Consider the following 27,078-nt stretch of genomic DNA (forward strand, 5'->3'; position numbering starts at 1 on the left):
GCAGCTCTTGTAGTGGGACTCCACTTTGTCCCTGTAGAGTCTCTTAGCTCTGCTAATAGCACTCCGGAGCGCGTACCTGGACTTGCTGTATTCCTCCAGATCCCCTGAGATGTAGGCAACGGTCCTTGCTTTGAGTTTAGCATGGACATCACAATCAATCCAGGGCTTCTGATTTGGAAATGTTCGTACAGAAATCCTGGGTACGACGTCAGCGATGCATTTCCTGATGTAGCAGATGACCGCGTCCGTGTACGTGTTGATGTCATCATCCTGGAACACGCCCCACTCCGTAGTGCAGAAGCAGTCCTGAAAAGCCGAGTCTGATTGGTCGGACCACCGCTGAATGGTCCGAGTCACCGGTCTGTCACGCTTGAGTTTCTGCCTATAGGAAGGCAGCAGCAGAACTGAAACGTGATCCGATTTGCCGAATGGGGGGCGGGGGAGGGCCTTATACGCTAAAAGGGACTGTAAACATGGTCCAGTGTGTTCGCGCCGCGCGTCGGACAGTTGATGTGCTTGTAGTATCTCGGCAGGACTTCCTCATCTTGGCGTTGTTAAAATCCCCGGCCACAATAAACGCAGCCTCGGGCCGTGATGTCTCTGTCCTGTCGATAACCGCATGCAGCTCGTCCAGCGCCAGGTTGGTGTCGGCGTGTGGCGGAATGTAAACAGCTGTTATGACAGCCGATGTAAACTCCCCAAGGAATGTAATAAGGCCGGCATCTGATCATGAGGTGCTCCAGGTCCGGAGAACAGCCCGAAGAAATAGTCTCCACATCCGAGCACCACAGATTGTTCACCATGAAGCAGACACCTCCTCCCTTGCTCTTCCCAGAGTTAATTGTCCGATCATGGCGGTGAATGGAGACCCCCTCGGGAACAATGGCGGAGTCCGGGATCGATGAGTCGAGCCAAGTCTCCGTGAAAACCATCACGTTACAAAACTTGATGTCCCATTGAAAAGCCATCCTGCTACGAAGTTCATCCAGCTTGTTATCCAGGGACTGAACATTAGCCAGAAGAATGCTTGGTAGAGGAGGCCGGTTCCCACGTTTCCTCAGCCGAACCTGGACGCCTGCTCGGGACTCTTGTTTCCTTCGTTGCCTCCGTGTTCCAGGTAACGCAGCTAAACAGGGCCATGGGAATTCTCCTTTGTTTGTTGTTGGTGGCGGAGAAAAATTGTTTTTTACCGTTAACCCGATGGACAGAAGTTGTTCTCTATCATATGTGATGATAGGGCTCGCTTTATCGGAGTGCACAATGCAAAATAAAGTAGAATAAATAACAATAAGATAGAAAAAAGAGAAAAGCTGTGGGAGAGCGTGAGACACGGCATTCATCCTCTGCGCCACCTTCCTTCACTGAGCAGGTTTGTGTAATTAAACACTGTTTAAAGTAGGGACGGCTCCTGATGTCACTTCCTGTTTGTTTCTATACTTATCAACTGTCCAACGTGTTTCAATAAGAATGTGTCTTATTTTGAAAACCTGAGGAGGACGAGTGCTCGGCCTCAGTCGACATGTTATTTACTGACACTTTCTCAGTGATCAGGAGCAGGTGAGTGCAGGTGAATGGAGATGATGAGGTGGACGTGACTGACAGGCTGGGTGAGGGACAGATGACTGAGGGACAGTGAGCAGAGCAGAACTGAGACAATTTAAATAAATAACGACCCAATAAGAAAGAAAGTTGGAAAAGTGAAGAAGGATTTAAGGACCTCAGAGTCTTCAGTCGACAGTTTGGACTCTCCAGTCCAGAACACAGCAGCTTCACTCCTGAATCCTTCAGGTTGTTTTTACTCAGATCCAGTTCTCTCAGATGTGAGGGGTCTGACTTCAGAGCTGAGGCCACGACTTCACAGTGAGTCACTGAGAGTCCACAACCAGCGAGTCTGTAATTAGAGAAAATATCTGTTAGAATAAAATCAAAAAACACAACATTCATACAAAACGTGATCATGTGACCCTCACCTTGGTAAATCCCCTTTTTTTCTAATGAACATGTTAAAAACTCCTCAAGAGAATCCTTTCAGATTTGGTACAAGAGTTAACTTAACTGACAGAGGAACTCATTAGATTCAGGTGGTCAAAGGTCAAAGGTCAAGGTCACACAACGTGTTTCTTGCCTCTTGAACATGATGTCTCTAGTCTGTTTTTAGGCAATTTCTTCAGATTTTGACCAGTTGGACTCAAAGATAAACTGATTAGGTTTCAGTGGTCAAAGGTCACTGCACTGGTTGGTGGAGGCATACAAACTCAGGGTGGGAATTCTAGTTTGAAAATAAAGAAGAATAAACGATATTTCCAGTTCTGCTTCTTCAGTTTAAAGGAAAAGTTAGTGATTCTCGTCCTAAACACATAACAGTCAACTGAATGAATTAATCTGTAGTGTTTGTTAGCTGTTCTCAAACTTTTGCAAGCTGGGCCCCCCCAAAGCTGGTTAGGGGTAGTTGGGGCCCCCCCACCCACCCGCCGCCCCCCACCACCGCCCTCAACTACACCACCATATTAAGATAGATAGATAGCATATTGTTATTGATAGGCCTGACATGTCAAGCTTAGGCTATTGTTAGGCCCATACAGACAATTATTATTACTTTTTTACTATGTATTATTATTATTATTATGATTATGATCAGTAGTAGTAGGCCTGTTAACAGGCTATTAATATTAGCAGCTATGTGAGACTGCATGCTTTCTAATTATAATAATCATCATTATTATCAGCATCATTATATTATTATTATTATCCTAATAATCATAAGTGTTATTATTGTTATCATTAAGATACTATTATTATAATAATACTCTTGTGATTTAAAAAAAAAATCTTGCAAGTCTGTCAATGTGAGACATGAGCCTGCTTTGCCTTGCAAAGGTCCTCGATTCTTGGGGCAATGTTTGACAAACATATCCTCAGGTCATCCTCGATCTGTGCGAGGTTGCGATATTTAGTTTTGAGCGCATTCAGTCTTGAAAATTCTGCCTCGCACAAATAAGTCGACGCGAAAAGGAGGATCATTTTTAAGGCGCAAAGCTGAGGGTATTCCGGCATCATTGCTACCCAGAATGACGAAAGAGGGGAGGTGGTAAACAGATGCTTTAGTCTACTATCACTCTTCAGCTCAATAAGCTGCTCTTGCATGTCTATTGACGGCTCATCTGCTGAGCAGAGAAATGGATCCCGAACCCAGGCGAATGAACAGTAGTCCTCTTTGAAATAGGACCCAAACTGATTCTTCAGCGCTAAAAGGTGATCAGCAGCTGATTGGAGGAGAGAGGAGAAATCAGTGCCACGTGCATCGACAATCAAGTCTGCAAGGCGGGGAAACATGTCGCAGTTTCCAGAACTGATGCAACCATGCCAGAGAGCAATTTTTTGCGTGAAGGCATTCACTCTATCAGCGAGGAGCAGAACGTTAGATTTGCGGCCTTGCAAAGACCGGTTAAGGCCATTCAGCCGGTCAAAAATATCCACCAAATAGAGAGAGAGGCAAGCCACATGGCATCTTCCAGGTGCTTCGCCAGATCTGTTTGACTTTCAGTCAAAAACCACTTCACCTCCTCTCGCAGCTCATACAGCCGTTGTAACACCCGCCACCTGGAGAGCCAGCGAACTTCAGTGTGCAGCAACAGCTGTTCTTGCCCTGACTCCATCTCCTGGCAGAGGACCCCAAACAAACGGGAGTTAAGTGGACGAGCTTTAATATGGTTAATTATTTTCACGGCCTGGTGAAGCACTGACTCGAAGAGCGGTGGCATTTTCCTGGCAGCAAGTGCCTCGCGATGGACCATGCAGTGTGTCCATTGCACAAGTGGAGCAACTTGCTGGACGCGAGCTACGAGGCCACGCTCACGCTCTGTCATCGACCGCGCTCCATCTGTGCAGAGGCCAATACACTTTCCCCAGCCCAAACCACTGTCTTGGATGAACGTGTTAAGGACATTAAAGATTGCCTCCCCTGTTGTACGGGTCTGAAGAGGCCGGCAAAACAGGAAGTCCTCCTCAATTTCCTTTTCCCGCACATACCTCACATAAGTGAGAAGCTGGGCCTGTCCAGCGATGTCAGTCAGCTGCAATGCATAGTAAGGACTGATTTGAATGTAGTGTATTAGTTGCTCTTTGATATCACTAGACATTTCTGATATTCGGCGTGATCAATGTCATTTGACATAGGTATTGCGCTGAGTTTAGCAGCTGCACTCTCTCCTATCATTATTCTACAGATGTCTTGCACGGCCGGCAAAATCAGTGTTTCGGCAATTGCATGGGGTTTGCCAAGCTTAGCAATTCTATGAGCAACAACATACGATGCCTCCAGACACTGCTTGGAGACAGTGCTATGCTTGGAGATGGTGGTTTGTTGTTGCTGGAGGCCATCACGTTTATGTTTAAAGAAGTCCACAGGCTTCTCTTTCAAGTCAGGGTGTTTGGTGTTGAGGTGCCTTTTTAATTTGCATGGCTTCATGCTGTCATTTGCCAGCACCTCGGCACACAAAACACACTGAGGACGTTGCTCAGTCGTGCCAGTGACGGTGAAACCAAACTGTAAATAGCTCTCGTCATATTTGCGAAGCTTTGGCTTCTTCGCAACTGCCGCATTGGTTGCCTGACTTTTACGAATCAGAAACCAACCGTCCATAGTTGTGTTTGTTTGCTGATACAGTGTGTGGGATGTTAATAAAGTTCTAATTGCTACGTTGTGGTCTTGTGAGTGTGTTTGTATGTGTGTCTGTGAGCGACTTGCACACGAATAATGAATAAGGCTGTGCTAGGCAATGGTTCCTAACAAAACGAACAGTACACAATGTAGACAGGGACAGCACAGAATAGTATTCAAGTGCTGGTGTTTTACTTGTTGCAACACGGTGGATGATTGAAGATGTAAAGGTAGGATTCAAGGAGAAAAGGGCTAGCTGCAGTTGGAAGAAGTTAGCTAGCTAGAAGGCTAGCTCTTGGGGCTACGAGCTTTCTAAAAAGACTGTGGAACAAATTACTCCTTAGATCATGCCACGAATAGGCCTACTGCAAGTGCAGGAAGGTATTACTATTACTTATCCTTTAGCGGTCTCAGGGCCTGGAGCCAATCTCAGCTGACACTGTATCTCAGTCTCCAATCAAACTATCTCCGATCTACATGTCTTTGGGTTTGTGGAGGAAGCTGGAGAACCCAGAGTAAACCCTGCAGACACCAGGAGAACCTCCTCCTCACAGAAAGGCTGCACTAACAGTGTTGAACTCTGCAACACCATGCTGCCCAAAACAATGAGAATCATTTAACACTGAGTGTATTTGAAGAACAACTCATCTCCACAGATTGAACATGTTATTGATCATGTCTGGACTCACCGAGCCTTCCTGCAGTTCCTCACAGCTGGGATCAGTCTCCATCGACCCTGTTCTGATGTGTTGAACTTCTCCATGTCCAACTCATCCAGAACCTCCTCTGACATCTGCATCATGTAGGCCAGAGCTGAGCAGTGGATCTCAGAGAGTTTCTCCTTTGATCTGTTCTCTGACTTCAGGAACAGTTGCATCTGCTGATGAACTGAGTGGTCATTCATCTCAGTCAGACAGTGGAAGATGTTGATGCTTCTGTCAGGAGAAACGTCATCACTCTTCATCTCCTTCAGGTTGTTGATGACTCTCTGGATGATCTCTGGATTGTTCTCTGTCCTACCCAGCAGGCCTCCTAAGACTCTCTTGATGATCTTTGGATTGTTCCCTGTCCGACCCAGCAGGCCTCCTAAGACTCTCTGGTTGGACTCCAGACTGAGGCCGTGAAGGAAGCGAACAAACAGGTCCAGATGACCATTTGTACTGGTGAAGGATTTATCCATTGCTCTCTTCAGAAGGTCATCCAGGGAGAAGGTACTTTCTGTGTCCCCATATGTTCCCAAGAAGTTCTTGAGTTCTTCTGTGTTCCTCTTGGTGTAACAGTGGAACATGTAGACTGCAGCCAGAAACTCCTGAATGCTCAGATGAACAAAGCAGTAGACTGAGTTCTGGAAGATCACACACTCTCTTCTGAAGATCTCAGTACAAACTCCTGAGTACACCGAGGCCTCTGTGACATTAAGACCACACCGCTCCAGGTCTTCTTGGTAGAACATGATGTTTCCTTCCTCCAGATGTTTAAGTGCCAGCCTCCCCAGCTTCAGGAGAACGTCCCTGTCAGCCTCCGTCAGCTGCTGTGGAGTCGTCTCATGTCCCTCACCGTACTTGTTGTTCTTCCTCTTTGTCTGAACCAGCAGGAAGTGTGAGTACAGGTCAGTTAGGGTCTTGGGCAGCTCTCCTCTCTGGTCTGTGGTCAACATGTGCTCCAGAACTGTAGCACTGATCCAGCAGAAGACTGGGATTTGACACATGATGTGGAGGCTCCTGGACTTCTTGATGTGTGAGATGATTCTGCTGCACAGCTCTTCATCACTGAATCTCCTCGTGAAGTACTCGTCCTTCTGGGCCTCAGTGAAGCCTCGTACTTCTGTGACCCTGTCAACACATGCAGGAGGGATCTGATTGGCCGCCGCAGGTCTGGAGGTTATCCAGACGAGAGCAGAGGGAAGCAGATTCCCCCGGATGAGGTTTGTCAGCAGCACGTTGACCGATGACCTCTTTGTGACCTTTGACACAACCTTCCTGTGGTTGAAGTCCAGAGAAGGTCTGCTTTCATCCAGGCCGTCAAAGATGAACAAAGGTTTACAGACAGCGAGTGTCTCTGCCGTGAGCTTCTGTAACGCTGGATGGAAAACACGGAGCAGCGTGAGGAGACTGTGCTTCTGGTCCTTCACCAGGTTCAGCTCCCTGAACGAAAGCACAGTCAGCAGACCCAAATCCTGGTTTTCTAAACCCTCTGCCCAGTCCAGAGTGAACTTCTGCACCGAGAAGGTTTTTCCAACGCCAGCGACGCCGTTGGTCAGGACGACTCTGATGCTGCTCTGCTGGTCAGTGGAGGCTTTAAAGATGTCGTGGCACTTGATGGGAGTGTCGTGGAGGATCTTCATCTTGGAAGCCGTCTCAAGCTGCCTCACCTCATGTTGAGTATTAACCTCTTCACTCTGTCCCTCTGTGATGTAGAGCTCTGTGTAGATCCTGTTGAGGAGAGTTCTACTTCCTGTTTCATCAGTTCCTTCAGTCACATGTTCACATCTCCTCCTCACACTGAGCTTATGTTCATCTAAAACCTTCTGCAGACCACGATCTGCTGAAAGACAAGAAACAATGTCAGAGACAGAGAATCTGAGAATCTGCTGATTGTTTTCATCAGATACAGAAAATAACAGCTTTTTAACTTTGTGCTTTTCTAACGATGTTAAATGTTGATGCTGTATGAAGGAACAAAATAAAACCACATGTGCTGATGTCAGAAGTGAAGACATCAGCAGACACATGTACAGTGCTGCTCTGACCGGCTGTCTGACCTCCAGCTCCTGTTCTGGATCTTTGTCCACACTGGGGACAGGAGGAGTCTCCTGAAGAGCAAGACTGGTCCCAGTATGAGGTGATGCACTGTCTGCAGAACCAGTGTCCACAGCTGGTGGAGACTGGATCCTTCAGGACGTCCTGACACGAAGCACAGCAGGACGACTGCTCCTCCTCAGAAACATGACTCCTCTTCCTCTCCCTGTGAAGACATTTCCTGATAACTCACATGTCACAGTCACAGGTTGTCATTACTTCTGTCAAGGAGGTTTTGTTTTCACCCAGTATGTTTGTGTGTTGGTTGGCTTGTTGGCTAGTGGGATTATAAAAAACAATAGATTAAATAAACTTGGTGGAAGGATGTGGTCTGTGAACCTAACGATTGTGGGGGGGGGGGGGATTTGGTGCATAAGTACGTACGTACAAAAGCCGAAAAAGAAAGTTCAGATTTATAAAACTGTGCGCACGTACACCTAAACGCAATGTTCGCTTTATAAATCACAGTCCACCTGGAGACGTACGTACGTGGCAGAAAACTTGGACTACTGGCAGAGAAGGGGTCTCTGGTTCGATGCTGGTTCGACTCCACGGTTCGTCTCCTCGGAGTTTCGGCGGAAACTTGCCTGGATGTTGTAACGAACCTGGACCTGTCCAAAGTTCAAAAGGACTCTTCTCCCTACCCTGTCTAGTGCCCCTGAGCAAGGCACCTTACTCCCCCAACATCTGCTCCCCGGGCGCCGTACCTGGCAGCCCACTGCTCTGCTCTGCAGTGTGTCCTGCACCAGATGGGTGAAATGCAGAGGACTAATTTCCCCAATGCATGAGTGTGTCTTTGCATGTTTGTGCATGTGTGTGGGATTAATAAAAGTGTATCTTCTTCTTCAAATCCGCCATCCACAAGCCCACTTTCAACCATAAATGGTCAATGCAAAGCACGGCATGAATATTAAATTATGCTGCTGACCAATGGGTTTCCTCCGTGAGTCCTGAAGGAGTCACGGCATCAAGCGATGAGAAGAGGAAGTGAAACTTTCTGACACTTACATCGAGGTGATTGTTAGTGAGGTGGAGGTGAAGAGCGACTTTATGGGACAGCAGTGATGTCACTAATAAAGAAAATACACTGATACTCTGCCGCTGCTGCTGTGGATAACACACTGTGTGAGATCAGAGATCACTGAACCCTCGCTTCCTCCTCGTTCTTCCAGTCACGTGCACACATCGAGCAGAACCCCGCACCGGTGTCACGGCAGTATTTATTTATTTAGAGCATCGGACTGATTCCCTCACATCAGTGGATCCTCACCTCCTCTGGGATATTATTTGGAAAGTTTCTTAATTTCTTGAAAGTGATCTCCAGTGCGCTCTGTGCTCCTGATGGCTCACTGCAGCGATCTGATGATACACGCAGTGTTAGAAGATATTAATAAAACCTATTAGTAACACCGCTGTTAAAATGAATCTAAACTTAATTTGCTGTAAGTGGTTTAATATATTTTTTAAATAAAAGCTTTGTGTGGAACAGATTCGTCGCGCGAGCAAAGCTACGCTGTTGGTTTTCAAAACGTGCGTACGCATGGGTCAGAGTGTGCGTGGAAATACATATTTTCCCGTCAAGTTTGTTTTTATAAATCCCAACGTTTGTGTGAGAAGTGGGGTACGCACGTTTCAGGACACGTTTTGTGCTTACGCAACTATTATAAATGAGACCCCTGAGCTCTTTGAGTGATTCTGAGAGATTAGTCACCAACTTCAATGAAGCTGTGTCCTAATGCAGGGGCCTTACTAGAGGAAACTAGATCCTCTTCAGAGCAGGTAACAGTAGAAACAGTCTCTTACTCTGTGTGTGAGGGTCCAGGTTCATTACTGAAGTTTGGAGGATCTCCTTTGGACCAGTCACTCCTCGGAGACACCCAGCTGAACTCTGGAGACTCTGCTCTCAGTCTGTGGTCCTGACCTCTGCAAACACAAACATGTTTTTATTCAGAACACATCATTCACTGGTTCATTCTCTGAGGATTCAGTTTGGAGGTTCACATGTGTGTAGCAGGTCTCTTACTTTGTGTGTGAGCGTCCAGGTCCATTACTGAAGGTTAGAGGATGATGCATGGACCAGTCACTCTTCAGAGACAGACAGCTGGACCCTGGAGACTCTGCTCTCAGTCTGTGGTCCTGACCTCTGCAAACACAAACATGTTTTTATTCAGAACACATCATTCACTGGTTCATTCTCTGAGGATTCAATTTGGAGGTTCACATGTGTGTAGCAGGTCTCTTACTTTGTGTGTGAGCGTCCAGGTCCATTACTGAAGGTTAGAGGATGATGCATGGACCAGTCACTCTTCAGAGACACACAGCTGAACCCTGGAGACTCTGCTCTGTCCTCCTCTTCCTCCTCATAACCACTCATCTTTAGTCTGAGAGGAAAAACACTGTGAGTTCAAAGGCACCAGGACTAACAAGTCCAAACCCACGCACAAAAACTTTTTGAGAAGAGATCTACCACCCTGATATCTTCCAAAAACCCATTAGTAGGGTCGTATTTATAATTTATTTGAAAATCTTAACGCACGAGCATAAATACTCACAAAGATTAATTTCAATTCATATTTATTCGATCTTGCAAATGTTTCACATACATTTTTTTTAAATCAAAGGCAGAAACAGAAACATTTAAGTGCATTTATTTTGAAGCTCACACAGGAAGTGCTGCAACCAGTAATGTTTGCGACATGAGTCCATAAACATTCAAATCACTTTCTATATTTATTCTGCTGTGAACCACAATGTTTAACTTTCTGTCACAAACGTCTTTACTACAGTTCCAGAACCCCTTTCAAAGTAAAAGCACCCGGGCGTTTGACTTCCTGAATCGATGTCATTTTTCTAACACAGTGGTTCTCAAACTTTTTCTGTCATGCCCCACTTTGGAGCTAGAACATGCCCCATCCGTTCCCCTTTCCCAACAAAATGATGACAAAATGGGCCAAGTTTAACATGTGTATTTACATAACATACACATGAACATTAAATTCACATTACTTTCAGGAATTTGTGATGTGCAAATAAAAAACCTTTTCAAACAACTTTTTGTGACATTTGCCATTTTTTTCAAAGAATAGTGGAATAACTTAATTTAAATTCAACTTAATTTAAGTACTTAGTGACATTTATCACTACATGCTTACGTCAGTCTGTACTTTTTCAAAAATAGAGAAAAAATTTATTAAATTATAACCACTTTGTTACAACGATGATAAAGCTCAACCAAAACGAACACATGCATGTGACTGGGGTGTAATGTTTCTAAGTGTCTTCTTAATTAGTTGGGCCTCATACTGTCAGCTGCCAGAGTTTTCAGACCTAAAATACACACTGGGGTCTCCTCATTTCCTCCTTCATTTACTGTGAACCAAAGAGCAAGACAGGCTTCATCATACTTTCTTTTCAACTTGTCACTGACCGGCTGCTTCACGGGTACAAGCTCTGATCTCACTGTGTGTCTCTCTGAGCGAATGAGTGGGGGCGGAGCCCCGGGGCCTGCGTGTGTGTGCTGTCTGGACACACACACACACATTTAACGCTCCTGGTATTTCATGCTGGCCTGATACGATGATGGTTTAACAAATGAACATGAACGTGAGTTCACTGTTCGGGAAAAATATGTGCGACATGCACAACACTATACAGGGAGCTGCTGCAGGGCCGCGGGTTGCCGACCCCTGCCTACGGCAAAAGAACGATTTTTTACCGTTCCACCGTTTAAGAGATGCGGACGTTAAAACATAAGTTCAGCCTCACATTTCCCCTCCCGGTCGCTCGCCCCACAGTTTGAGAATCATTGTTCTAACGGGTTGTTCTTAGATGATCCGTGAAGCTGGTGTGGATTGTTAGAGTCTCTGAGGTGGACCAGGGTCTTCAGAGACCCACAAGATCCTTTGAGCTCCTCTGATGAGTCCATGAAGGATCTAGATTCTCCTCAGAGGATAAACCTTTGTCAGCTGCTGGAGCCGAACAGAACCAACCTGACCCGTAGTCGCAAAGTGCTCCCAGTACCACAGACTATCTGCATCTACTTTACTTCACTGACTGATACTGATGTACTGGGAGTGTTAGCGGAGGATAACCACACATACTTTAATACGCTGATCCTTAAAGTAACTTCATATTATGAAATTAAATATTTATTTGGAGGATAGATAGTTTAAAGATTTCGTTACAGGTAAGGGGTTAGAAATTAAATTAATAAAATGTAATTTTCTTTAGGAAACCAGCCGGAGGATGGAGCAACTTATGTCTCAGAGTATGTAGGAGATGTATTATTGTACAAGTACAATACTACAGTGCCCCTTCATGTAATACTGGTTTATGTCATTTGAAATCCACCAATAAACATGCAAAGCCATAAACAAACATTGTATAAAAAAGTGTTTTTATATAAAACGACATTAAAGTGAATTAATACAAGCTCATGAAGTTCCTGTGTCTTGCAACACCCTGCCACTGGGAGAAGGAAACTCAACATCTAGTGTTAACGTCATAAAGGCTGGAAATGAATTACAGAACTTTATAGACAGTAACACTGAGAGCACATCAGTCAGCAGCTTTAAGCAGCACTCTATCTCCACCCAGTTCTATGGCTTTGTGCCCAAATGAAGGTCAAACACAAGCTCTTCAACTTTATATTCACTTTAAAAGTCACACTCACACATCATTATGAAGTTAAAAAACTGCATAAATAGTGGTGTTATATAGTATAGCTGTTTTAGATGTATGTTTATATATATGTGTACCTGGGTCTGCAGGTCTTACTCCTCAGCCAGTGAGTCCAGAGCTTTACTGGGATCAACAGTGAAGACTCTTCACTGGTTGGTGACCACTGCTGTAACGTATGATTCTGAAATCACGTTGTGTTATTAAACCCTTGATGAACAGATGTGATGAAGATGAAACGTGAAACTGTGAGTTAACTCTGTTAATTAGTCCTTTGAAGGCTCTTTGATCCACAGCTGCTGTTCACATCTGTCTCTGGGATCTGATCACATGACGTCTGTCACCAGGTGTGAACTGACAAACTTAGAGTCATGTGATCAGCAGACGGATGTTAACAGCAGGTGTGAGAGTGAGACAGTAAAACTTTCAGAAAGTTGTGTTCACACTCACCTGCTCACTTTTCTTCCTTCTGCTCATCAAGGTGAAAATGGAGTCTGACACTTACCTGTTCTCAGGCTCCTCCTCCCTGATGAACCAGTTCACTCCTGAAAACAACAAGTTCAAACTCCAGTTCATACACATGAAAATGAACTGGTTCATGTTCACACTTCTTTTTTTAATGGGATGGTAATTAGTTAATAATTGATGTCGGAGCTTCAAGTGAACGGACTTTGCTGCCCTTATCTTATCTCAAGGTGTGAGTCACTGTGAGGGAGGGGCCTCACATACAAACACACACACACACACGCACACACACTTGGGTTAGCCCGCTGTCTGGTCAGCCGATGTTTGGCCACCAGGGGGCAGCAGAACAACCTGACAATGAGTATAATAATAATGATAATATAATAATAATAATTATAATAGTAATAACCAGTGATAACATCATGTATATTGCACAGCATCCTGTTATCTAATAAACAGACGAAAACCTTTTTTAGTTTTTCAAAAGGAAATATTTATTGAAAATGCAAATGTACATTTATATAATACAAATCCTCTTTAACTTTAAAATATCCAGTGTTTGATATGAACAACCACAGAAAGAAGTTTGGTCCACAGAGAAACATGCATCTATAACGCTCCACCGGGCTCTTGTCGAGCCCGGTCCCTTCAGGACCAGACAGCGTGTTCGTTGATTCGAGGTTCAAGTGGGAAAGGTTAATAATTTAGACAAGTTCAGTGTTCAAAAGTTTCACAGTAATACGTTTATTGTATAAGAACAATACTTACAGAGAGTCTCTGGGGTTCTGCTGGACACGTCACCAGGTCACTGGATCCTGTCGAGAAGCAAAAAGCCCCCACTTTTCCCAGGTCCACATTATTTGTAAGAGACATTGTCTCAAATCTCAAGATGAATTTACTTCTCACACTTCTCTCCAAGCTGCACTTTGCGGTCAGATTGACCCTCAGATGGTTGCACTCTGTGTTTGACCCTGTTCCTGAGTCTAGAAATGATATATCACTCCAGGATAAAAGAAACAGTTGTAATATTGTTAATTCTATAGACTACACAGCTAATATTGATTCACAGGATATAATGTAGGTAAAATATAGTAAAACATAAGATAGAGAACAAAACATAGATATCTCAACACTCTCCCTGTATTTTCTGTCATCAATTATTGAACCAAATCAAAGTTTGGTTTGTTTCTTCTCCGCTTGGACCAAATGTTTCCAACAGCTTTGCTCGATCGAACTCCAATAAATAAATAAAGTGCTCCATATACTGCTGGATTCAGATAAGTTCATTCACCTGATTCCCTCTGATTATCTAAACGATGTGTGTAATCAGTACATTTACAATTTATGTCTTAATAAGAGAGAGAAATCTCAAAGTAAGAGGGAAATCTCAAAGTGTTTGATGTTGCAAAACATTTTCAAACATTAAGAAACTTAGTTATTTACTAAATCCAGGCACAATGGGAGGAGATATGGAGAGTGAGCGGGCTGACAGGGAGGTGGCGCTACAGCAGTTTGAACAGTAACTTTTAACCATGGACTGTAAAATAAAGATGGATGACGTCTCAACTTCCTCTTGGCGATCAAAAATTAAGCTAAAATATCTCTGATCCCAACTATTAACATGGAGGAGCATAGATTTATGAATCATACTGCAGCCAGCCAGCAAGGGGCAATCAAGATGAAATTGGCTTCACTTTTGAGGAGCAGCCATGTCGTCCATCTTTAACTACAGATGATGGTCAAAAATGATCTGTAAACAGCTTCAAGTGCAGTTTTTACATTAAATTGTTGTAATGTACAAATGTAATCTTGCAGGGTTAACACCATTTTCGGCTGAAATCAAAACTATAAATATAAATGACAAATAAAGTCGTCACATGTCGACTGCTGCAGATGAAGCTGCAGGTCGACCTCCCTGCCAGCAGAGGCAGCAGCACATCGTACTCTGTGTGTGTGTGTGTTCAGGACCACTGGCAGGAGCAGTCGGTGGGCTCCTGGATGCTGTAGCTGACCCAGGTTGCGTTGCCGCTGCAGTAGAGCTGCACCGAGCGCCGCTGCAGCCCCGTCTTCCGGCAGCACTTGCAGAAGCGAGCGTACGTGTTGATGTTGTAGTTGTAGATGCTGGCGGACGGACACTTCCCGTCACATGACACGATGTTCACCTGCAGGACACAGAGCATCAGTGCAGAAGGTCACACGGCTGGAAGTCGCCCAGAGGAGTGGACACATTTCTTTAAATTAAAAGTGTGATTTTTAAGTCGCTGTCCGATTGAATTGAAGATTCTCCACATGCTTTAAATTATGACGTCCTTAACTGGTCTGTATATTTCTTCATTTATTTTTATTCTCTTTTAATTTCTGTTTAAATGCTTCATTCTGATATTGTCTAATGTTGCTTTGACAATTCGTCATGATGCTTCTTATCTTTTGAAAAGTACTTTGAATTTCTTCGTTGAAATATGATATACAAATAAACTGTGAGTAATTTTTAGCTTTTAAATGAAAATGGAAAGTGTGTGAACTGGGAGCGTTCAGACACTTTCCTATTTCCAGTTGTGTAAATCCAATTAGTTGCCAGTGTTAACTCGAGATTCAAATTTACATATGTGAAATTTGTCAAAATGCAAACACAAAGTTCAATACATGTAAAAAAAATTAAGTTTCCAATAACAATTAAAGAGATTGTTTTGATTTAAATCAAACAATCGGTTCCTTTAAGGAAATTCTTATTTTACATACAATTAACACCAATAACTACATTTCTTCTGCCAGTAAATGTACTGGAAAATTACAAAGCTGTAAAATGAAGAGTTACCAGTTTTCCAGATTTTCTTATTTCTTATTGTATGAACCAGGAATCACGTTGGACACAAACATACCGGCCTGTTACTGCGACAGTCGTTCTTTCTGATCGTCATCCTCACCGTCACCTGTCACACGACTTTCCATCTTCTTTGCCTGTTCACACCAAAAATCAGTCCGAACAGGTGAGCATGAAAAAATCAAGAAAACACACATGTGATCTGACAAATGTAGCGACACAGCAGACAGCGGGAAAGAGAAGAAGCGTGACAGAGAGGAAAGAAGAAGAAGAAGAACGGTCAGAGTTGAGGCCGTCGATCAGGCACAAGCTGAGAAGCTGCTTTAATGGACGGACGACGAGTCGGATGACGGAGAAAGTTTGAAAATTAAAATTAAAAGCAACTCGGGAGTAAACTTCCCCGAGAAAAGAAAAATGAAATGTTGAGCAGCATCATGCTTTTATCTCCCACAGTGAACTTCTTCAAACCAGTTGAAACCAGAGGGTGTGAACGTGCTCCATCAACGTTTGAGACATTTTCACACCAACACACATCAACGCAGCGGCCATGTTGTTAAAGAGGAGGCTGTGAATCTGTCTGTCGGTTTCGTCCTTAATCAGATTAAATGTGATGTCTGACAGTCGCAGTTTGGTTTGTTAGAAATATCAAAATTTTCAAACTTTTACATAGTTTAATTTGGCAGAAATATCACCGGTAATATTTCTGTTCTTTATGAATTCAGAATGTAGCATTGTGTATAATAACTCTTTATTCCCTGTTTCCTGGTTTTCATCAGAAAACAGCACAAAATACATATATATATATACATATTTAAAATTATGATATTTTCTACAATCTGAAGTGATCAGCCTCTCTCTTCAATATTGCGGCAGCAGAGACGTTTCACACCATCAGGGGATGTGAGGTCTGTGTGAACATATCTAAAGTATTTCTGGCATTTTGCAAAAACACAACAGATAAAATAACAACAGAAAACAAAGCTGCTATGTGTGGCACATCAGCTGTTTCCTGTTCTTCCTCTGACCGTTTTAAACACGTCTGTTCAACATCTGTGAGTAAGTGAGTCACATTATATCAGGAATATAAGTCAAATAAGTAAATATATGTAATAATTCATACTTATTCTTATATTAAATCATATTCATTTGTGTAAATCAATGTTACTGGGAAATAGAAGCTAAAGTTTGTACATAAAGAGTTAAATGAAATGATTCAGTGTATAATAATATGACTATCATCAATTCTTTATATTGAAATAATTTAACCAAGTGTAGATTTTTCTTATTTTTCTTCAATGTAAACATGATGCAATCTCCTGGACTTGTTAAAAAGAGGAAACTGCAGATGTACGAATATATTTAAAATGGGAATAAATTCAACATTAGAATCCTTTTGGTTACATTATGGAAATTGGTTAGTTACATTTAAAAGTTACACTGCTCTAAATACTACATTACCAATCCGCCCCTGATGCTTCTTATCGCTCACAGAGTTCTCTGGTGGTGGAACGAAACTCAAACACTGAAGAACTAACTTCAAATGTTTAAATGTGTAAAACATGAGTATTTTAAATATGGTTAAGTTCCAATTTATTTACATGACAGCGTTTACAAGTAGAGCTGCAACAATTAACCAATCATCTGTTGTATAATTGTAATTAACAAAAAGAACACTTCAAATTGTGCCAGACTAAAAAGTCTCATACACGTTAAAAATGATTTGTCAGAACGTTGATACTGCAGCTCCACTCCAGTGACACAAGATGGCAGCGTTCGTACCTGAGATATTTTGGCTTCACTTTCGTACAGCAGGAGGAAGCAGAAACACGTCATCCATCTTTATTTAAAAATCATGAACGTCCCACTAACTGAACTCTGTTGTCCAGCCCCTGTCACCGCCACTTCTTTATTTCTCTCTCCGTACACAGGAGTCACACACTCATCACACTAGGTGTTCTGTTACTTTTCATAACCCCCACAATATGTAGCCCCCTACCCACAATGCACAGGTTCATTACCCACAATGCTTAGGGGTACTACGTCACACCACAACAACAACACTTCTCGAGGGGGCAGGCCATACCTGCAACACTACCCCCACCTGGATGATGATTAAACCCTTAACATCACTCCAGCATGTATACATTATAAAGGGAAAGCATTAGACATTAATTGTACAAAACATTCCCCATAACACAAGCCCTGAATCCCCACAGACCTTGAAGGCATCTTTACCAAGTGGAAACAGCTTAAAGCAGGAGGTAATGTCCATATAATGTCCATGAAGCATACTGCATAGATCCTTTTTTTTTATGCAACAAAGATGTCCGTGACACACATACTGAAAATAGTGATGCTATTAATCAATCCAGTTACCTTTAACTTGAAAATGTGACAAAAATAATACCATTCCACCTTCTTTCCGGTTGTTTACTTTCATACTGTGATCTTCACGGCGACATATCGTATGGCAAATTCAAAACAATAGAACAGTCAAAGGACTCTTTGACAACAATAAATAACTACAAAAATAGGCCCATAAATAATGTGCAAAATATTAAGAGGCAACTTTCATTGAACACTTTTGGTTACAACATGGAATTTTACAATTCAGGAACTCTTTTCTTTTTTTTTTCTCTGAGTAGGGCAGCGATCTGCTTACACCCTGACTCAGGTTGAAGGCTGTTCACATTTCAGTGACTGACCAAGTTACCAAACCTGTCTGGTGGTTCTCTGGGCCGCTGGGACCTCCGGGCAGAGGTAATAGGCAGAGGGGGATCCACCTCTACAGGTGCCCTGGGGCCGGTTTTTCAAAAGTTTTAATCTGGATCAAACTGATCCAGATTTGGAAATCTCGTTTTCTGCTATCCAGGATCACGTAATCCATTTTATTTTTATGCTGGTTTTTCAAAGCAATGTGGGATTGGATTACTCTGATCTGGATTCAAACTTTTCAGGATTACCAAATCTGGATTACCTGTGGTCTAAATGGAACTATCACAATGTAGCTATGTAAAGAACAACAGGTAGAATAGTGTGGGGTCACTCCAATATGCTTTATTTGAACAGAAAATAGGACTGAACGGAACAGCAAACAAACAATATAAACATCCCCCTCCATTGTCCATATCTTGGAAACAGGCAGTCCACTCATCTGAGACCTACAACAAATAAATAAATAAATACATACTTTACTCACAAATACATTATGGATGTTTCGAACAGGTTTCAAACAAAGATTTATTGAATTGAACTGGATAAAAAAAGGTTTAAATGTCCAATACTTAACAAAATAAATTACTTCTTAGTTCTTGTTAGGAGTAGTTCTTCTTATGAGTTCTCCTTCTTCTTCATCATCTTCATCTGCTGCTTGGTTTGCTGCAGTCGGGCAAGAATAAGCTGTTCCTCTGCTAGATGGATCTGTATTTCTGCCCTTTCAGTCCCTTTTTGCAGAAGTACCTTATAGGCGTCATCTTTCTTTGGGTGCTTTGAGCCTCTCTCTGGGGGTCCTGTGGGAACTAGGCCTTCTGGCTCCACCTGTGATTGACCTTCTCCCTCGATTACAGGGCTGAGATGAAGAATAAATGTTTCTGAAGAAGGCTCACTTTCTGCTGTCATCACAGGCTCACCATCCTCTGCAACATCTTGGATCCCATGCAGAGCTTCCGACTTTTCACCTCCAATAATATCAAGGACTATGTCTGTGTATTCACCCCTCTTATATGGGTTGTTGCCTGTTTGGCTGTTCTTGGCTTCAGCGTGGTCTTTTGTTGCCCTACATAGCCTACCTACTTTATGTACTTCCTGTTGAACAATTCAAGTGAAATTGATGAATAAATATAAATACTGTAAAATGCATGATATAAATGTTGTATTATTTAACTAACCAATTTTAGTTACCTAGTTTTATTACTGATATCCACCATGAATCCACCCTCCTGCTGGGATCAGTTTAGTCCTGATTTTTGGGATCACAATGATCCCAATCCTACCAAAAAGTTTTGAAAAACCCAAACTCAAGGTTTGATCCGGATCAACAACAAGATTAGATTACGTGATCCAATCCAATTTCTGAATCCTTTTTTTCTTTTGAAATACCCATTTTCAAGATTTGATCCAATCCAATAGCCGTAATCCGATCAGATTACTTTTGAAAAACTGGCCCCAGGTGTCAGTGTCGTTGAAGACCCAGCTGCTGTCCAGCAGGGCCCTGGAATAATAGGGTTTGAGCTTGTCGTGGTGAACTTCTTTGGCCTTGGCTCTTTTTAATCCAGTAGATCAAGTCGTCCAGTACGCCCACGATGAAGTAGGGACCCTCATGGGCAGGAAGAAGCTTCTGCACCCTGTCCTGAACCCTTTTGGTGCCTTTATCCAGGTGCCAAACAGCATTTCCGACTTTGTGTTGGACTCAACAGATGTTTTTGTCGTACTTTCTTTTATTTAAAGGTCCCATCAGATAGACTGCAACCTTCTCCATGGGAGCACCAACTCGCACCGTGCCCATGGCGGCCTTAGGTGTTTTCTTTGGGCGAGCTTTTGCAGCACAGCTGGGGCAGGTGCGACACCAGAGGGTTACATTGTCCTTCATGTTGTACCAGTAATACCTGGTCCAGTGTTAATTTTGGCAGCTATTTTTGATTTAGTCTTAGTCTTAGTCTTTTGACGAAAATGCATATTAGTTTTAGTCTAGTTTTAGTCATTTTTATCCTTCTTAGTTTTAGTCTAGTTTTAGTCGACGAAAACAAATTACATTTTAGTCTAGTTTTAGTCGACAAAAACAAATTACCTTTTAGTCCAGTTTTAGTCACATTTAATAGCCACATTAAACTCCTTATCTTCCCTTCTCAGGTCCAGGGACCCCCTGTGTTGTGTCTACAACTGCGTACTAGTCTAGCTTTCAGTACTTGTTGTTGTCCATTAGATGTCCCTCCTATAGGTATATAGCAGGGGTCGGCAACCGTTACTATCAAAAGAGCCATTTTGCCCCCTCTTCCCCCAAATAAAATGTGTCTGGAGTCGCAAAACATATTTGATAACAAAGCTGATAAAATTTTATATAAAGTTATACTATACTAATCTGTAGATTATTGCATTTATGAAATTATAGAACAACAATAAAGAAAACTGTTGACATTTTATTTATTTTTACCTGTTAAAACAAAGGGAAACACCAAATGCTTATGAAGAGGAGAAGAAAATACACAGGCAAGTGTAGGCCTACTTTGAAATAAATTAAACGCAGAACTATGTAAGGTTATTTGAGTCATCCCCATATTTGTGGGAAATGTATGAAATAATAAGTACCCTATTTTGAAATAAATAAAAACATATAGCTGCAGCCTATATATTTTAGTTGGCGTTGGCGAAATGTGAAAACAAAAATTGAAAGCAGATCAGACTGGAGGCGGACACAGAAGCTGGAGCTCGGTAGAAACCAACTGCAGCCTCTGCTCTGATCCAGAAGCTGCGGCGCTGATCTCTGATCAGCTGAGACCAGAGAAACTCTGTGTTTCACTGTTTCCATAGTTAAGAAGCAGCCGGGGAGTCAGTGACCGGCCTGCTTCACATGAACGAGCTCTGATCTCACTGTCTCTCTGAGCGAGTGCGCGGGGGCGGAGCCGCGGGACCGGAGCACACACACACACACACACACACAGACACACACACTCGCCGCTCCGGGTACTTCATGACGGCCTGATACGATTATGTTTTTAAAAATTGGTGTGACTTAGTCAACCGCCAACATTTTCGTTTCGTCTCGTTAACGAAAATTAAAATAGATTTCGTCTTAGTTTTTATTTTCAAAGATCCATTTAGTAACGTCTTTCGTCTCGTCTTAGTCATGGGAAAAGGGGCGTTAACGAATATTTTTTGTTATCGTTATCGTCAACGAAATTAACACTGGTCTTAAGGCTTGTGAGAGTTCTTTCTACTCCAAAGTGTCTACCCACTGGACAATCGTGCATCTGTTCCATCACTGAGTGGCAATACTTGTGAGGCAGTAAGATCTGAGGGTAAAACTCACTTCCTTCAGTGCAATAGAATTTCCTTATTTTTCGTATTTCCTTACTTTCTGATAAAGTCTTTTCCACTGTGCCCACAAGGCTTTGGTGGCGGGGCTGCAGTGTGCTATATCTGCATATGATGGCCTGTCTCTCCCTTCATCCATCCACTTTTTCACTGGTCCTATGTCAGGGTCAGACTCCTGGGCAGTGCTAAGCTGTTCTTGAGTCCAACCAGCGAATAGATTGGTGTTGGGACGCTCACTCATCCTGTTGATGCTGGGATGTAACAGGTCCTCACTGCAGATGTCCTCTACCCCCACTAGAGGTTGCTCTGTCGGAATCACCATGGCGACTTCAGCTGTGATGTCTGGCAGGTCAGTGGGAGCAGGTGCCGCTCAGGCCTCAGTGGGTTGAGGATCCAGATCCCCCCACACCTCTGCTGGCTGGAGAACCCCGGCAACTGTCCCTTTCTTCAGGGTGATAGGCGCAGGGCCTATCGATTCTGATGGGGATGTTAGTGCGTTGCTGGGTCTTAACAACAATGCGGGCCACCAGGACACCGTGCCTCTTAATGAAACCTTTCGTTGGGGTCTACATAATTTCTCCATCTGCTGAATGACGGAGTCTGGCGGTGCCCGGCACTATATATTCACACCCAGACTCCAACATTGTGGTGCGGGCTACTCTGACAAGGTGCACCTCAGGCTGTGGGCTGGGCTTGAAGCGAGGTATCTTCTCACCCAAGAGAGTGATTTCTCTGTGACCATAATCCAAGTTGGCCTGTGCCTGCAGCAGGAAAGGGTGCCCCAGGATAACTTCCATGTTAGCTGTGTCTGCCATAATAAAGTTCACGTTTGTAACTCTGCCTCCGGCTCGGACTGGCAGGTTGACTTCCCCTTGGACTCTCAGACCCTCAGGACCGTTGCCCTGCAGAACTGGCAAGGTGGATGGCTGGATTTGAGGTCTGGATTCATGAGGGAAGGCATTGAAATGACGAAGGGGCAGTAGGTTCCTCCGAGCGCCAGAGTCTAGCAGAGCACGTAATAAAAGTCCATATATCCGTATTGGAACACTCATTTAATCTTCGGAGCCTTTGGTGCAGGTGACCACTTTACCTGAGTCAGGAACCGGAGCTGTGCTGGCCCTGGGTGCATATCGTTTGGGCTTACAGGGAGAAGTGCAGTTCCTCTGTATATGCCCCACCCCAGAACAGTTGTGGCAAATAGTATGGTAAGTATGACTTCTCCAAAGTTCGTTTTTACAGGCTTAGCTTTGTTGGACTGCCACTGCTGGTGAGATCTTTGCTTTCTCACTGGTGGGTAAGCGGGCTCTGCAGCTCGCTCATCATTGACCCCCACTGTCTCTTTAAAGGCTGAAACACGGCGCTCTCAAGCGCCATATCGACCCTGGGTCTCCGTTCTGCAGCATTTCGAAGACCTGGCTGCATAAGCTGTTTGACGGCTCTTGCTGCCCGTCTGGGGGTTTCACAACTGTGGGCCATCTCGTAGGCTCTCACCAGGGTGGGAGGCTTCTCCTCCAGCAACTTTTGAACTAACTCAGCATCAGCCAGGGCATTCATGAAGATCTCCACACTGATGCTGTCCTGCTCCAACTCTCTATGGCCCTCCTGTCAGGCTGGCCACATTCACACCGGTCAATCTCCACGCTCCGTCGCGGTGCTGCTCCACAGTGTGCGGCTGAGCTGGGTTGAACTTGTCCTCCATAATGCTGTGTTGCATGTTGGGGCATACATGGGGTGAAAGGTGCCACGGCTGGCTGAAGTGGATGCAGTGTTCTCTAAACAGTCACAATTGCACTGAAAAGCGCTTATAAACTCACTCCTCGTGGACACGTGCTCATGTGTCGGCGTGATGAAAGGGTTTGAGTGCGCCTGCGATGGCGTGCAGCTGCAACCGTTCGCCCCGGTTAGCGATGTCCGCGCTAACCCGGGCAGTCTCTTGGATGTCCACCAGAAACGGATTCGTGCTGGTGTATGGCCTCGGGCCATTAACATTAGCTCCGCGCGCCGACATCTCCTCTGCTAATCCGCTCCAAACTTTTCTTTTGATCCCGGACGAGCCCCCAGTGTTACCTTTTCTTCGCTCAGTATCTCGGCTCCTCAACTGTGGTTGGGAGCGCACTGTTAGTGTTTGTCTCGGCTAGTCTTGCCGGTAACCAGCCGTCCGGACCAGTTGGTTAATGAGAAGTAGACGTGCTCGTAGCTTTCAATCACCGCCACTTCTTTATTTCTCTCTCCGTACACAGGAGTCACACACTCATCACACTAGGTGTTCTGTTACTTTTCGTAACCCCCACAATATGTAGCCCCCTACCCACAATGCACAGGTTCATTACCCACAATGCTGAGGGGTACTACGTCACACCACAACAACAACACTTCTCGAGGGGGCAGGCCATACCTGCAACAGAGTGCTGCGTCTGTGTGGTGGTCGGTTGGTGTTTTTAATGTTACTTGGTTTGTTGAGCGTGTTACAGTATTCACTACCTCTGAGTATTTCACAGCGGCCTTGGTTTTTATCACAGTCGGCTCTAAAAATAGGCCGGACCTTTTATGTCCGTCTGTCCTGAAGCAGCGGTTTTAGAATCATTCTGCGGTGGAAACCTCATGAGTCATTGAGTTCAGTCTCTTCATCGATGCAGAGTCCTGTTAAAGCGTGATCGTTACTTTTTTAAGAGAAGACCAGCCGAACTCGCTTGGTCAATCAACAATTTATTTAGAACACAATGAACAGGTTACAGCAAAGCAATGGGCTTTCAGTACATTAGTTGTATCAGAGCGCCACGAACATCCGGCATCTGTCTATTTTATAACAGTAGTTCTTCGTTCCTCCTCCTCGGAAGTGCGCACGCATCCATCCTCTCGGCATTTGGAATCAAAGTAGAACAGGGAGACACTCCCAATGACGCTATAGTTGCTAGGCAACCTGTTTACTTCATAAAAGACCTTGAACCAGCAGATGCAATGTCGGCCAAAGGTGTTTACAATTGGAGAAAAGATTATTGTGTTTTCTGCTTCATCAACACAATCGTGACTGTAAACATTCGGTTCCTCGAAACCAAAGCAACATACAACATTAAATCAACAACGTCCCTCTGTCTGACCTCCTATCAAGACAGCTGTGAGACTGACCATCAATATGACACACACACAATTCTAGCTAGTTTCAAGATTGAACATTCTGAGAATCAAAAGATTATTGCAAATATTCTGTATGAAGGCCTAGTATCTAACTAAAAATACTTCTATCTTTATTGTTAAATGGATTTGTATTTATATAGCTCTTTTCTAGTCTGATGATGACCACTCAAAGCGCTTTACAGTACAGTTTCACATTCACCCATTCAAACACACATTCATACAGTGCATCTACTTGCAGCACTTTGTTATTCTGTGGGGGGCTATTGAGGGCTCAGCATCTTGCCCAAGGACACTTCAGCATGCAGATGGTTCAGACTGGGGATCGAACCGCCGACCTTCTGGTTGAAGAACGACCACTCTACCTCTTAGCCACAGCCGCCGTTAAGAGTACAAATATAATTTGAAATGCTTCTATCTTCATTTGTTTAGAATTCTGTACACAACCTATAGTTACATCGTGATGCATCTAAGAATCAAGACATTTCCACACCTCTCCCCTAATGGACGGGCCGGCTGTGGGGGGGCAGTGCGAAGGTAAAACCTTCAGAAAGTTGTGTTCACACTCACCTGCTCACTTTTCTTCCTTCTGCTCATCCAAGTGGAAATGGAGTCGGACACTTCCCTGTTCTCATGCTCCTCCTCCCTGTTGAACCAGTTCACTCTTGAAAACAACCAGTTCAAAGTCCAGTTCATACCCATGACAATGAACTGGTTCACGTTCACAGTACATTTTTTATTGGAATGGTATTAAGTTGATAATGATCATTGATCCAGATCTTCACTTTAACATTGAGTCCTGACTGTGAGCGTCTCCTGTTACTGATCCAGGATCAAGACCTGCTGTCTGTTCAGCCGATGTTTGGCCGCCAGGGGGCAGCAGAACAACCCGACAATGAGTATAATAATATAAAATAATAAATACATGCACCAAGGAGGTGATGTTTTCACCTTTTTGTTTGTAGGATGAAAGAAAACCAGAGTCATGATTCCAGTGAAGTCGGTGGAAGGATGTTTATTGAGCATTAAAGCAGAGACAAGTAGAAACAGAACTTTTCTCTCTGAGATGTTTTTCTTCTCGTTACATCTGGTTTGTCACAGAGGAAATTATCCATGTGTTTGACTCATAGACTGAATATAAAGGCTATGACTGGGATGTGCTGCTGTTATACTACAGCGCCACCTGTGGGTCAAAAGTAGAAAAGCCACCACTGCTCTGCACCTGATGCAGAAATGAAAACGTCCCTTTTTTAAGTCCAGAGTTTTGATATTTTGTGTCCAAGACAAAACTCTGATTTTGAGCTCAACGTAATTTAAATGTGTTTAACTTTGTGTGGAACTAAATTAATGTGCGACGTGAATCCAGGAACTTTAAGATCATAAACATATAAACAGAATTTGGTTATACACACATGGAGACATACTGAGGGACAAAGGTGGAAATTAATGAAGGCGAAGTTAAATACACTTTAAGTGACTGTTTACTGAGGGTTTATATATTCTGTTGGTGTTGTGTCATTTCAATAAACACATTCTTCATGTGAATAAACACAATCGGTAGCGAGGGGCAAGACTTTGGGGCTGTGGCACTGTCGCCTCAAAGCAACAAGGTCCAGTCAGAGCCGCTCTACACACAAGCTGCTGCTGCTTCAGCCTCTGGATCCTCAGGACACAGCTCAGCCTCCGTCCACACACACTGTCCTCTTCACACTCAGCTCCACTAAGACCGCCCCCACCAACTGTTGAGAGAAGAAAGACATCAGTGTTACAGAGACTCACTTCATCAGCTGTGAGTCAGTGATGCAGCACATCCAGTAGAAAGAGCAGCAGGGACTTCAGTCCTGTTCAGAGGTGGAGCAGCTTCCTCTCTGCTTCATGTTCACGTGTTGGAATCAACACGCTAAGAGCTCAGTGTGTGTCCTCTGCATGTCAAAGTGCAGAGTGGACACCTGAGAGGTGGATTTACTGCTGTTACAGGTGAAGACATGTTTCACTGTGTGAGCACGTGCACATAAAAGGGGCGGGGTTTACTGCATATGACCAATCACAGACATGGACAGTTTGACTGACAGCAGAGCCTCATATTTCACAACGAGGATCAAACTGTTCTATAATAAAAATCAGAGGAGAAGAAACACATGATCTAGAATAAAAGAATCTCAGTCACAGCCGCTAAATGCAGGAAGAACAGCTGGTAAAACATCTGGGATTGTGTCAATGTGTAAGTTACAGCGCCCCCTGGTGGCATTTGGTAAACATATATTACGTGACCACGATACAATAACGTGTGAACGAGATAAATAACCCGAGGTCACGAGATCTAAATCTGTTGTTTACTAACAAGACGAGTGGAAGAGAAGAAGATTCTAGATGAGAAACATTTGAATCCCAGGATGTGACACACACTGTCTCACTGTCTCTGAGGACACACACATGGACCTGTCTCCAGGAAGCTGACTGAGTGCATCTGGTGTTTTGGTGACAGGATGAGTCTG

The 27,078-nt window shown here is 43.7% G+C and overlaps 2 protein-coding genes across 2 annotated transcripts in view; both read right to left on the minus strand.

Moving 5' to 3' along the window:
- LOC132998080 (NACHT, LRR and PYD domains-containing protein 12-like) overlaps positions 1-27,078 on the minus strand; it is a 53,237-nt gene that overhangs the window by 4,190 nt on the left and 21,969 nt on the right. The window lies entirely within an intron of this gene.
- LOC132998274 (otogelin-like) lies at positions 14,562-15,937 on the minus strand. Its single transcript, XM_061067819.1, has 3 exons — positions 15,890-15,937; positions 15,480-15,530; positions 14,562-14,762 (listed from the first exon to the last, which is right to left on the minus strand). The coding sequence occupies exons 1-3, from the start codon at positions 15,935-15,937 to the stop codon at positions 14,562-14,564; spliced, it is 300 nt and encodes a 99-aa protein (XP_060923802.1).

Source organism: Limanda limanda, chromosome 3 (assembly GCF_963576545.1).
Source record: "Limanda limanda chromosome 3, fLimLim1.1, whole genome shotgun sequence".
Taxonomy (NCBI): domain Eukaryota; kingdom Metazoa; phylum Chordata; class Actinopteri; order Pleuronectiformes; family Pleuronectidae; genus Limanda; species Limanda limanda.

Coding starts and splice junctions, on each gene's coding strand:
- LOC132998274 (XM_061067819.1), bottom strand. CDS start 15,937: ATGTCTCAAACGTTGATGGAGCACGTTCACACCCTCTGGTTTCAACTG. Junction 15,531..15,889: donor ACACCCTCTGGTTTCAACTG/GTTTGAAGAAGT, acceptor GTCGTGTGACAG/GTGACGGTGAGGATGACGAT. Junction 14,763..15,479: donor ACTGTCGCAGTAACAGGCCG/GTATGTTTGTGT, acceptor TGTGTCCTGCAG/GTGAACATCGTGTCATGTGA.